The sequence below is a fragment of the Bidens hawaiensis genome, unplaced genomic scaffold, assembly GCF_021521415.1.
Source record: "Bidens hawaiensis isolate Kalapana, Puna unplaced genomic scaffold, B.hawaiensis_p1.1 tig00010669_1, whole genome shotgun sequence".
Lineage (NCBI taxonomy): Eukaryota > Viridiplantae > Streptophyta > Magnoliopsida > Asterales > Asteraceae > Bidens > Bidens hawaiensis.
The window spans coordinates 715,808-728,974 of NW_027491817.1; the positions used below are offsets into that span (position 1 = coordinate 715,808).

A 13,167-nucleotide genomic window follows, 5' to 3' on the forward strand; every position below is an offset into this window, starting at 1 on the left:
CAGGAGGGTTATGTCTGCGGGCACGCAGACATAAGTTCCTGAAGACAGTCTGTTAAAAAAAAGAAAAAGATCTGAAAACTGCTTATATGGTCTTAAATAATAAGCTAATATCCACCATCTTCACACTTCTTTACACTTCACACTTCTTATCACCCTACCAACATCCAATGTCCACCATCACCACCACCACCCATTGTGCGCCACCACCACCAACACCACCACCCACAGTTCGCCGCCACCATCACCGTCTACCGTCCGCCGCCACCACCACCCACCGTTCGCCACCACCACCTCCCACCAGCCGCCACCACCACCGTCAACCACCCACCACCACCACCATCCATCACCACCACCACCACCCACCGTCGACCACAACCCACTACCACCACCCACTGTCTTCAACCACCACCACCACCCGCCACCACTACCACCCACCACCACCACCACGCACCGTCGACCACAACCACCGTTCACCACCACCCACCGCCACCACCACAGTCCACCACCCACCACCACTACCCATCACCATCCACTACCACCGTCCACCACCCACCACAACCGTCCATCAATCATCACCACTGTGATATTTGTCAATTTTTATTCGTATTCATATTTGTATTTGTATTCGTTAAACCGACCCGTGGTGTCGTTTCAATAAATTCATATTTTTCGTTTATCATTTGATATTAATTACGATGATTTATAGTTATTATGCGTTCATTTCCTATAAGTTTAGCTCAATTAACGAATCTCCGAGCTATAAAAGTCTATAAAATAATCAAAGTTTAATTCTATACGGGTATAAAGCATAAACAACCTAAGGATATTATAAATATAACAAGTTTTAATCAATTATGTATAATTATAAAGTTAAAGGGTTAAAGATTTATAAGTTTAAAAACAATATTTAAGCTGATTCAAAGATGAGGGGCTTAAAATGTAACATTTGAATTTAAAATATATTATTATAATAATATTTAACCCTACCAGCCGCCACCCCTTCTTCTCCCACGTTTTTCCGGCATACCCGAATTCCGGCGACGGCAGAAACATTCCGGCGACATTAAAAACGCATCAAAACGCCATTTTTAATCCATTTTAATGATATAAACTCGTTTCTCCATCATCTTAAAGCTTAATCAAGACCCAATTACGCGTATTAACATCCCAACGTTCGGATTCAAACTCAAAACCGCCGGATAATAATTAGATTTCATTTAACACGACTTAATCACCCAAAGGACCAATTGAAGCTATAAATAGCACCCTAATCTCCTTCTAAACGTGTTACAAACATCACTTTACACTCACAAACTCGTTAATATCTCTGATTTGTTCGTCCAAGTTTATTTCGACCAACTCACCGTTCTTTCACTTTCCGGCACCATCGAAGGTATTTAATACATGGTTTTGATTCGTTTAAACCCGACAAACAAAACCCCTAACTCAAATTAATCAAACCTGGAACGATTATGGTGAATTGAATCTAGGGTTTTTTAAGGTGAAGAAGATGAAGTTGAGTTGTTGTTTATAATGTTTAGTTTCCATCTTTTAATAATAATGGTTTGGTCCAGCGGCTGTGTATGTGTTGTATGGTTGTGAAGACCCGGGTTTGAACCCGGGTCATAGCAAACCTGTTTTATATTTTTGAAAACCATTTTTTTTAGTTTTAATAAATTAGATATATATTTATAAATCATACAAAATAAATAAAATTAGTGTCATAGTTAAATAAAAGATGTTTTGATTATCGTTAACAATTTCCGTTCAAGAATCAACTATTACAAACCAAACCACTCGTTAAAACTCGAAGAATAATTATATAAATAATATATATAATATATCCTAAACCTACAAACGTTTATTCTAAAATAAAGCATACCGACAACAATTATACTAAAATAAAATACACCGGTAGCGCTAGAAACCCGTAACATTATATTATACAAATTTAATATAAAACTCATAAGTAATATTATAATAATAAGTAATAAAAACCCGTTAACTTAAATATTAATATACAAAATACTTATAAATAATAATGCATGAACCTTAAAACCAACCCTTTATTTTTCCATAAAATTAGTTAGTAATTCTTGTGTTTTTATTATTTTAGCTCGTGAGATTCGATCGTTCGGTTTCATATAACGCCCTTTCGTTTCATTGTCAAGTTTGTCATCCCAATTCAAAGGTAAGTTTCTCACACCCCCTTTTTACCCTTTTAATATTTTGGGGGTAGCATATATATCCTATCAACAATGAAATTTCGTTTAATTATTATTACAAACTACAATTCGTTACATGGACTTGTGTGCTTATTTGCTTACTTGCTCAAAGACTACTTGCTCATGGTTTCCTCAATAAGTATGATCATACGCCCCCCTATGCACTCAGGACCTCGATGTTATGAGTGGAATATTGACCCCAGATTCGAGTATATTTGGTTGTTACCAAATGGAAAAGACATTGCTTGCGCTATTACCACACCAAGTTTCATGGAATTGTATGGTTTTTATGTACTTGTATCAAACTTGTGTGAACTCACCAACTATTCAATTAGTTGACTTTATTTTATATATATGCTACAGGTACTTACATTAGAGGATGAAATGGCGAAAGACACTAGAAGTTAGGTTATTAAAGAATAAACAAGAAGATGTGTTTTATTGTTTTTTTTCCTTTATATTTGTCTTATTGAACAACTTGTGTACTTGGGATTTGAATGAATTAATGATATTATTGTCACTTAATAGTGTCACATGTATTTTGGGCAATCTGTACGTCACACTCGGGCGTATTCCGCTAAAGCCGGGGTGTTACAACCACCACCCACCGTTCACCGCTAACCATAATTGTCTACCACCAAACGTCCACCACCACCACCCACTTCCATAGTTCGTGCACCACTACCAATTATTTTAGTAGTCTACAAACGTTAAATGACTTCTATCAATTGTGATATAGGTAACTAATTTTCAGCTTATGCAGACGATATCCAGTTTATAAAACAAACAGTATTATATTTTCAGATTGCAGATCTTCAGACCACATATTCAGTTGCAGACATAAAATCAGATGAAATCAGATTACAGACAGTTTTTGTCTTAAAAAACAAACAGCACCTTAGTTTATAATTTTTTAATTTAGGGCCAATTTCACCCAAAAGCTAAATAACATCCCAATCAAATCACACGTGACACAAAAGTAATCCTTCCGTTTCATCAAATAGTAGACTTCAACTACTTTGGTAAAACACATTATCTTGACCTGCAAACTTACTTTTATCTTAGATAATCTCGTAAGCATCTTAGTAAAGTCTTGTTTGGAATCTCTTATTTGTACATCCTTTTTACTTAGTTAACTAGTATTCAAACCCGCGTGTAGCGGCGGGACGTTTAATCAAAAAAGGAACGCATGTAAAAACGTGAACCACGTCTCTCAAAATCTATATCATATATCTAGTCGGTGTTAAAAAAGAACATTCTAATTAAAACAACCTTTTATTGCAACCTGTATATGAAATTTAGAATAAATAATTAAAGATCCAAATTCTTATACTGGTTCATACAATATGAAGAGGTTTTTAATCATCAAGTATTAACCTAAATTTATAATAAATTACTAATAGATTGTCATGAAGAGAATTAGTATTTGTAAATTACATAAACTGATAAAAAGGAAGCAGTATGTGGGAAGGTAAAAAAGAGAATAAAAACCAAAGAAAGGAAAATAAATTCGAGAATGAAACCATGTGTGAATGGGCAAATATACATAAAGGAAATGAATGGTTCGTGAAGCTATAAAAGTAGTATAAAAATTCTACACTAAAATGAATAGTAGAAAGCTCTCACAATTAGAATTTGCATTTTAATATACGGGTAAAGTTGAAATACAAAGGACAATAAAAATGAGAAGGGTGAGAAGAAATCCAGTCCATTGATCTTTTATTTGAATGACTGAGATTAATTTAATAAATAAATATTGATGAAAAGGGCATGAAGGTAATAACCCACTTTTGTTAACTTTCTCTCTTCACATGCAAGGCACATGTCAAATCCCCCATCATTTTAAAATGTCCATAACTTTTTCATACGACATTATTTAAAAAAAAATTACCATAATAATAAGCGTTTTTTATCTTTAATATGAGTATCATATTGTTATATAAAAACAAAAAAAAAATTTAATGGGTTTTTTAACTGTGTTTTTTTTTGTCATTGTGTCATTGTGTAATATGTTGTTTCCACTGTGTTTTACGTTTCAAGTCATTGTGTTATATATATTCACCATTGTATCTTACGTTTTAGGTCATTGTGTTATACGTATTCACCATTGTGTCTTACGTTTTAGGTCGTTGTGTTATACGTATTCACCATTGTGTTTTACGTTTCAAGCTATTATGTAACATGTATTAATCATTATGTTTTATGTATTAGATAATTTGTTGTTATTTTATCATTATTGTTACATATTATTATTACATAATGGTGTTATTAGTATTTAAAAAAACATAATGATGAGTTGAAAGACACAGTGACGAAAAAACACAATGATAAGCGAAAAGACACAATGGTGTGCGAAAAAAACGCAATGGTGTGCGAAAAGACACAATTGTGTGCGAAAAGACACAATGACGAAAAAAGACACAATGATAAGCGAAAAGAAACAATGGTGTGCGAAAAGACAAAATGACGAAAAAAGACACAATGATAAGCGAAAAGACACAATGATGTGCGAAAAGACACAATGATGAAAAACGACACAATGATAAGCGAAAAGACACAACGGTGTGCGAAAAGACACAATGACGAAAAAAAACACAATGATGAGGGAATGATACAATGGTGTGCGAATAGACACAATGACGAAAAAAGACACAATGATAAGCGAAAAGACACAATGGTTTGCGAAAAGACACAATGACGAAAAAAGACACAATGATAAGCGAAAAGACACAATGGTGTGCGAAAAGACACAATGACGAAAAACGACACAATGATAAGCGAAAAGACACAATGGTGTGCGAAAAGACACAATGACGAAAAAAGACACAATGATAAGGAAATGACACAATGGTGCGAAAAGACACAATGGTGTGCGAAAAGACACAATGACGAAAAAAGACACAATGATAAGGAAATGACACAATGGTGTGCGAATAGACGAAATGACGAAAAAAGACACAATGATAAGCGAAAAGACACAATGGTGTGTGAAAAGACATAATGACGTAATTTTTGTTTTAAATTTTATATAAAAAATCATACTTATATTAAAGATAAAAAACGCTTGTTATTATGATGAATTTTATTTAAAAAAAATATCATACGAAAAAGTTATAGACGTTTTAAAATGATGGGGTTATTAACATGTGTCTTGCATGTTGAAAGAGAAAATGTATACAATTACCTCTATACCCTTTTTCATTTGGTCCCCCCACTTGACACATGTCATTTATTTATGGCTTCTCACACTTCTTATTTTTGTTACCCTTTGTAGAATAATTTGACCCTTTAATATATATATTAATTTGTTTTTAATAAGTCACTCCTTCCTAACTTATCAAAAACTATTTTTTTCTTTCTTTAAAACTTAAAAAAGTCACATTACCCACACACAATTTTTAACTTATAAAACTTAATAAGTTATAAAGAGGTAAAAATAAAAAATCCCAAACACCCCCAAATTAAGCGGCCTAAAAAATAGTTAGAAGTCAACTATTTAAAATTGACTAAGGGGTTGTTTGTTTCTGATTCATTCAGGCTTTAGACTGTTTGGTTTTAAACAGATATGAATGATTAAAATTATGTTTGAATCATTCAGAATTATTGTTGTTGCTGAATAACACAGATCTGAAAGAACCAAACAGCACGTGTTAACATATGCATCATAGTTTTTTCAGATTATACCACCTGTATACATAAGTTGTTTCTTCCATAAATTACAAACGTTTTCATTTCCCGCTCTCCATTTAAAATACCAACACAGAAGACATCTTTCACAACCACACATCAACCATGGCAGTCGAAGTTCCAGAACAGAGCCCTTTGATCCAGAAGATTGGCAAGGTTTTCGACGAAGCCAAAGCATCTCGAGCATCACACATCCGCAAGCTCAAAGAACTCTCAACTCTCCGTTCATCCCCTCAATTCTTCACCGCTTTCTCCAAAACCCTAACTCCACTCTTCACTTTCCAGCGCCGTACCGCTTCCGCCGAACGAATTGTTCTGTTCGTTGCTGTTTTCGCCTGCCTACGCGATCCCAACCGTCTCGAAGACTGCGATGCGTTCTTCGAACAGCTTATGCGGTTTCTCATCACCGGTACGGCTGCGGCTAACAGGACTGCTAGGTTTAGGTCTTGCCAGATCATTTCGGAGGTATTTGATTATATTCTGTTGATAGTTTTGAATTATGCTGGTTAATTGTTTTTATTGCTGATGCTTTGAATTGAATGAAAGTGTTATTTGTGTGTGACTAATTTAGAAGAAATTAACGGCTACTTTGCTATGATGTTACTTAATTTTTGGAATATTGGATTGTTACCAAATCGTGTTCGTTTAATTTTGACAGTTAGGTACTCTAGATACATTTAGGGAGATTTTGATTCTCAATCTCAGGTTAAGAGTTAAACCATGGCATGAGTTTTTGGAGATCTTAATTTAGAGATTTCTAGCCGGTTGTAGTATCATTCTTTGTTACTGAAGCTATATATAAATTTAATTTAATTTTACAATATCAAAGCAACTAAAGTGTATTGTCAACATTCATTAGTGATGTATCTAAACCATAGCTATCAATGGTGCTACGCGCAGGCCTCGCTCGGGGCCTATGCACAAGGTGCAAAAGAAGCAAGGGTCTGTGAAAAGAAAGCGCACAATGAAAATAATTAAAAATATAGTGTATTGGAAAAATAATACTATTGTGAATAATGAAATAAAAAAACCCTAATTTAATATAATCCAAGTAGTATCAAAAGTTCTAAAATACTAGTGTATTAGTGTAGAAAAGTAGTTTTTTCTTAGATAAAAGTAGAAATCTGGCTGGAATCGTGCCATAATCCAGAGAATTTGGCTGGAAACTCTCTGGAATTTAGGAATCTTGCTGGAATTTGAGCCTGAACAATCATCTGGAGAATTAAAGCACAATTGTCTTGACTTGAAACGCAATTGTCTTGCCTTGCCTGGAAAATGAGCCTAGGTGATGGCTTTTAACAACTATGTTCTAAACTCCTAATAGTAATTTGGCACAATCGAATAAGTACTACATTATAATAGAATATAATATTGGAGATGAAATCATACTCGGAATGTTGTGCTAATGCAGAAACTACTCTTAATTCTTAAAGCTTATTATAATTTTGTTAATAAAGCAAGCTATTTGTCTTAAAAAGGCATGTTTGCTCCTCTATCAGTATCTTTTTTAAAAGCATCAGTGTTAATTTTTTTTCTCGATCTTTAACCGTTTTGCATTTATGAAATTTTCACTGTTAGATCATAATGCGATTGCCAGACGATGCAGAAGTCAGCGACGAGTTGTGGGATGAAGTCATTGACTGCATTAAGGTGCGGGTGGGTGACAAGGTTCCACTAATCCGCACGTTTTCAGTCAGGGCTTTATCTCGTTTTGCAAATGACGCAGAGAATAGTGACATTCTTGATCTCTTGCTTGAAACATTACCTCCAGAACAGAATCCAGTGAGTTCCTCCATTCATCCCTAATGTAATTAAATTTTTATGTATCTGTCACATTTTTCAATTCTTGATTGAATTCTTTGACATTTGCAGGATGTTCGTAAAACCATACTGCTATCTTTACCACCCTCTAATGCAACATCCACTGCAATTATTAATTGCACCCTGGATGTGAGCGAAGCGGTGCGCAAAACAGCTTATTCTGTTTTAGCCAGTAAATTCCCTCTTCAGAGTCTGAGGTAATGTTTTATATTACAAGAACCAGAATTTTGTAGTTTTTCTTTCTAGTTTTAGCATGCTAACTGTTCTTGAGTTTAACAGCATAAAACAGAGGACGATTATACTCCAGAGAGGACTTTCTGACCGTTCTGCAGCTGTAACCAAAGAGTGTATTAAGTTAATGAAAGACGAATGGCTAATGAAGTCCTGCAATGGAGACCCGATTGAGCTTCTCAAGTTTCTTGATGTTGAAACATATGAGTCCATTGGGGTGTCTGTTATGGAGGAACTTTTGAAGGCTGGACTGGTTAAGTTGCATGCTGGTCAAAGTATCAAACAATTTATATCATCAGACAACAATACAACTGAAGGTCAGTCTATACTGGTTACAATAATTATCCTACAACAGTTTCTGTATGTAAATATTGTGTATTTTAGGGTGCGGTACCGAACTAGTGGATCCAGAAGTTGCTTTGTATTTGAGGACTTTATGCAAGCATTTACAGGCAGAAGCACAGGTATTTAATTACAATTTGCTTATTAGTTCTTAAAAGTGCAATTAAAGGGTTATGTTTGATATATGCAAAAGTAATTATTAATGCATTCATTCGTGGTGAATACAGGCAAAGGGTTCTGATGCTGCCATGACATCAGGCACTGAAGCTGCGGTATATGCATCAGAAGCTTCTGATAGTAACGATCTTTTGGAAAAGATTCTTCCGGAATCAGTTTCTGAGTATATGGAGTTGGTTAAAGCTCATATTGTTGCTGGTAAGATAATTCACAACATTTAGGCCTGTAAACGAACTGAATGTTCAGTTACCCGTTCGTTGGGATTGGGGAGATCATTTATGTTAGTTTATTCAATAAACGAACAAACATGAACAAAAGGTTCTATTCATTTATGCCCGTGGAGGTTTGTTTGCGGTCATTATGTGTTCGTTCGTTTATATATTCATTAATTTTTTTAACGTCTATTAGTCTAGTTCTATGAAATTAAATATTACTCATTACAATTAAGTTTAGTTTTATGAAATAAAATTACCATCTATTACATTTTGGTCTAGTTTATCAGTTTTTTAGGCTCAAATGAAAGGCACTACAAGAAAGATATACTCCTTTTCAAATCGCCCCGCGAAACCAGCTTGACCGAATACGGTGGGCACTTTTCAAACTCAAAAGCTTTTTGCTGAATTTCTCTGTTACTGAATTCCAAAGTTCATCTCTTCATCTTCCCAACGTACCAATAAACGAAATGAAATTGGCTATATAACAGCCAAACACAGTAACATATTGATATTCATTTTTATGTTCGTGTATGTATATTCATCTATGTTAAGATATATGTTCATTCGCTTATGTTTGTGAACCATTCGTTTATACTATTAGTGAACATTAAACGACATGGCCACATTCATTTTCTTAATGAACAAACACAAACAAGGAACATCTGTTTGCTAAATTGTTCATGTTTGATTGATTTTTTGTTAAAGTTAAACGAGCGAACACGAACGTGCTCTGTTCTTGTTTATTTGGTTCGTTTACAGGCCTAACAACGTTGTTTAACCTTGTACAGTAACCTAACTCTGGTAATTTCAGGGCAAGCTAGCCGGTTCTCAGCTCGCCAACTTCTTTTGCTCGGGTCAATGCTTGACTTCTCAGATGCTACAAACCGTAAGGTTGCTGCAGTCTTTGTGGTAGAATTACTAAAAAGCCCTCTTCAGCATGAGGTAGATGATGATGGGAACAAAGTTGTTATCGGAGATGGGATTAGTCTAGGTGGCGAACGAGACTGGGCTGATGCAGTTTCAGGATTAGCTAAAAAAGTACACGCCACACAAGGCGAATTTGAGCAAGTAGTTTTATCTGTTGTTGCTGAGCTGGCACAACCTTGCAGAGAAAGAACAGCAGATTTCTTGGACTGGATGCATTGTCTTTCGGTTGTCAGTCTGCTTTTAGAACACACAAAATCTTTACGTTGGATGCGCGGGAATTCAATTGAACCTGCTGAGTTACTTCACTCTTTACTACTTCCAGGGGTATGTATACATTTACCCTTGCCAGCTATTGTTGCTGTTATTCATACATATATTGTTTTTATTAATTTAATTCTGCAGGCCAAACATATTCACTTGGATGTTCAAAGAGCTGCTATCAGATGCTTAGGTCTGTTTGGAATACTGGAAAGAGTTTTAAGTGAAGATCTAGTAAAACGGTTAAGGCTTTCGTTTATTAAAGGACCGGGTTTAGTTAGTAGCATGGCTACTAAAGCCTTGATGGATCTTGCCATGTGGCATGGGCCCCAGGAAGTTGATAAAGCAATGAACCGGAATCTGTCATCACAATTTAAAGACAATGACAAAACTATTCATCCTGTTAGTTGGAGTGATACAAATGATGACATGGATATAGAGTTAGTTGACCTGCTATATGCAGGGTTTGACCGAAGCGATTTTGGTCATCCGGTTGATGCTGATGAAAACGAGTCGGTTCATGCGGTTCTAGCAGAAGGATTTGCAAAAGTCCTTCTTTTGAGTGAGAATTATCCAACGATTTCTGTTTCATCACATCCTATACTGTTGACCAAGCTGGTCAAGCTTTATTTCAGCACCGGAGCTTCCGAGTTACAGAGGTTTTTTAACCTTTCTTAACTTGACTTATTAATATTACTTAAACATAAGTTTTACTTTATGTAGTTTCTTTGTGTATGATTAGGTTAAAGCAGTGCCTGTCTGTGTTCTTTGAGCATTATCCATCTCTCTCGGTGAATCACAAGGTAAATAAAGTTTTTAACCTTTTATTTCTTCTCTTATAGTCGCTATATTTTTAGTATCTTAAGTATGCATTTTTTATACATGTACAGAAATGTATAAGCAAGACATTTATTCTCGTCATGCGTTCAATGTGGCCTGGAATCAATGGTACTCCAGGTGGATCAACCGTGGTTATATCCAACATGCGCAAGCGTGCAATCCAAGCTTCTCGTTTTATGTTGCAAATGTTACAGGCTCCGTTATATCCAAAAGAGGTTGACCAAAATGAAAACAAGTTGCCTGACCAAAACGACTCTGATTATGGAGAAGAAGAGCTTGCTATACGTATTGCAGCCGAGGTACTCTATAAAGTTATTAGCACATTTAATAATATTTCATTGTTATCTAATTCATCTTGTTAAATTACTTTTTTGTCATGTGTTACAGATCTTGAGTTTTCAGAAGAAGAAAACAGCTGCAGAGAGAACTTATGTTTCAGCTACTTGTAAAATACTCGTATCGCTTCGTTTTAAACAAACTGAACAAGTGGCTGTAAAGTTACTGAGGCGGCTCATAAACCGTGTCACTGAAGCCGTATCCGCAGATAAAGATATTATAAAAGAAATGAAGCAAATGTGTGAGCATCTTAAGGCATGTGACACATCCCCAGATGAACCATTGCAGCAAGAACAGGCCAAACTTTTATTAGGTAACTCTTTTTTTTTTTAATTTAATAATTTATGTTTTTTATTTTGTCATCTTTAGCCTCATGTAGCAATTTCTTAACAGAGAAGTTGGATGTACAAGTGAACATAGATGATGATGAGTCATCTTTTGAAGTGGAGCCCACACCAATACCCCGGTCCACCCGGCCGGTGCGGGGGAGGAGGCGGGCCCGGCAGGAAAAAGAGTCATCTTCCTCGGATGATGATGAAGATGAGACTTCTTATAATAATACTGTTGTTTCTGTTAATCCTGTTGTCGCGAGTGTTAGATCACAAAGGGCGTGTAAGTCTGCTGCTTTGTCAAAGTTGCTTTCGACTGCTAAACCGGACAAGATTGTTGATGATGAGGACGGGGATGAAGACGAAGATGAGGATGAGGATGGTGATGAGTCAGCAGTTACATCTGAAGATGAGTCTGATTAATATTTGACTATGTTTTTGTTAATGTTATCATCTTTGTGTATGGGATAATCAGTAGATAGTTTGGATTTGCTACACTTTACATACTCTCTTTGTGAAGTGGGAATGAATATTTAAGTGTTGTGGTCTATCATATGTTTGAATTGAATGTTTTTATCTGATTTTTGGGTTTCTTTTCTGTTAGAAGTGGTTATTGTGAATAAAACTGATTTTGTGAAACATTGTTGTTTTTTGACTTGTAGTGTTTGTAAATTGGGTAATCTAATCATTGGTATAGAAGTTGGTACTTGGTAGTGGTATCCAGCATGTTAAACTAGAAGTTTGTTGCGACAATTATGGAAACAGTTGGTTACCTTGTCTCAATCAAGTTGCCATTCATTTCGTTTGTTGATATGATATTATTTTGTACCAATTTTCTATGTTAACATACATTTCATCCTTGTTAGAAACTAGAAGAGTAAAGTGCCATTTTCGTTTTTGTGGTTTAGCAAATAGTGCGAATTTAGTCTAAAAAGTTTATTTTTTTGCATATGGACCCTCTACGTTTCATAGTTCTTGCCAATTACATCCAAATCACTAACTCCGTTGAATTTAATCGTTAAGTCAGGGGTAGACATGTCTTTTCACTATTTCTTTATTATAATACTTATTTTAGTGAACTGCGGTTTTTGTCCTTTTGGTTTGTCCAAATCTGCGGTTTTAGTCCAATAGTTTCAAGTTTGCAATTTTCGTACTTGTAGTTTCATTTCACTTGCAATCAAACCCGAATTTATTAACCTCGTTAATTTTGGTCGTTAATCAATTTGCGTGCCCCCCACGAGACGACCAGTTTTGTCGTTTCTCTCTCTAAATAAACTTCAGTCCTAATTCGCAAGCCCCCTCACGTGAGGGGCTGGGGTGTATTTGGAGAAAAAGGAAAAAAACTGCCATTCACGTGAAGGGCACCCTGATGGGTTTAACGACCAAACTTAACGATATTAAGGAATTCGGGTTTAATTGCAAGTGAAATGAAACCATAGGGAAGAAAATTGCAAATTTGAACTACTGGACTAAAACTGCAGATTTGGACAAACTAGAGGAACGAAAACCGCAGTTCACTAAAATAAGTATTATATAATAAAGAAATGTTGAAAAGACATGTTTACTCCTAACTTAACGATTAAATTTAACGTGGTTAGTAATTTGGATGTAATTGGCAAGAACTGGGAAACGTGGAGGGTCCGTATGCAAAAAAATAAACTTTTTGAACTAAATTCGCATTATTTGCCAAACCACAAGGACGAAAATGACACTTTACTCAAAATAAATTGTTTACAACTTTGTAAAGTGTTTACATATACAAACTATTTTATATTTTAT

The 13,167-nt window shown here is 35.3% G+C and overlaps 1 protein-coding gene across 1 annotated transcript; it reads left to right on the forward strand.

The window, feature by feature from the left end:
- The first annotated feature begins 6,007 nt into the window (after positions 1-6,007).
- Positions 6,008-11,979, forward strand: LOC143535879 (uncharacterized). Its single transcript, XM_077030013.1, has 12 exons — positions 6,008-6,377; positions 7,491-7,694; positions 7,785-7,930; positions 8,013-8,281; positions 8,349-8,428; positions 8,534-8,681; positions 9,510-9,949; positions 10,028-10,542; positions 10,626-10,686; positions 10,774-11,022; positions 11,111-11,372; positions 11,453-11,979. Exons 1-12 carry the CDS (start codon positions 6,018-6,020, stop codon positions 11,809-11,811), a joined length of 3,093 nt encoding a protein of 1,030 aa, XP_076886128.1. The 5' UTR covers positions 6,008-6,017; the 3' UTR covers positions 11,812-11,979.
- Positions 11,980-13,167: the final 1,188 nt, after the last annotated feature.

What these genes read in the sequence shown, in the direction of transcription:
- LOC143535879 (XM_077030013.1), top strand. Translation starts at nt 6,018, where the DNA reads ATGGCAGTCGAAGTTCCAGAACAGAGCCCTTTGATCCAGAAGATTGGC. An exon ending in ATTTACAGGCAGAAGCACAG is followed by an intron (nt 8,429 to 8,533) that starts GTATTTAATTAC and finishes TGGTGAATACAG; the next exon opens with GCAAAGGGTTCTGATGCTGC. An exon ending in ACTCTTTACTACTTCCAGGG is followed by an intron (nt 9,950 to 10,027) that starts GTATGTATACAT and finishes TTAATTCTGCAG; the next exon opens with GCCAAACATATTCACTTGGA.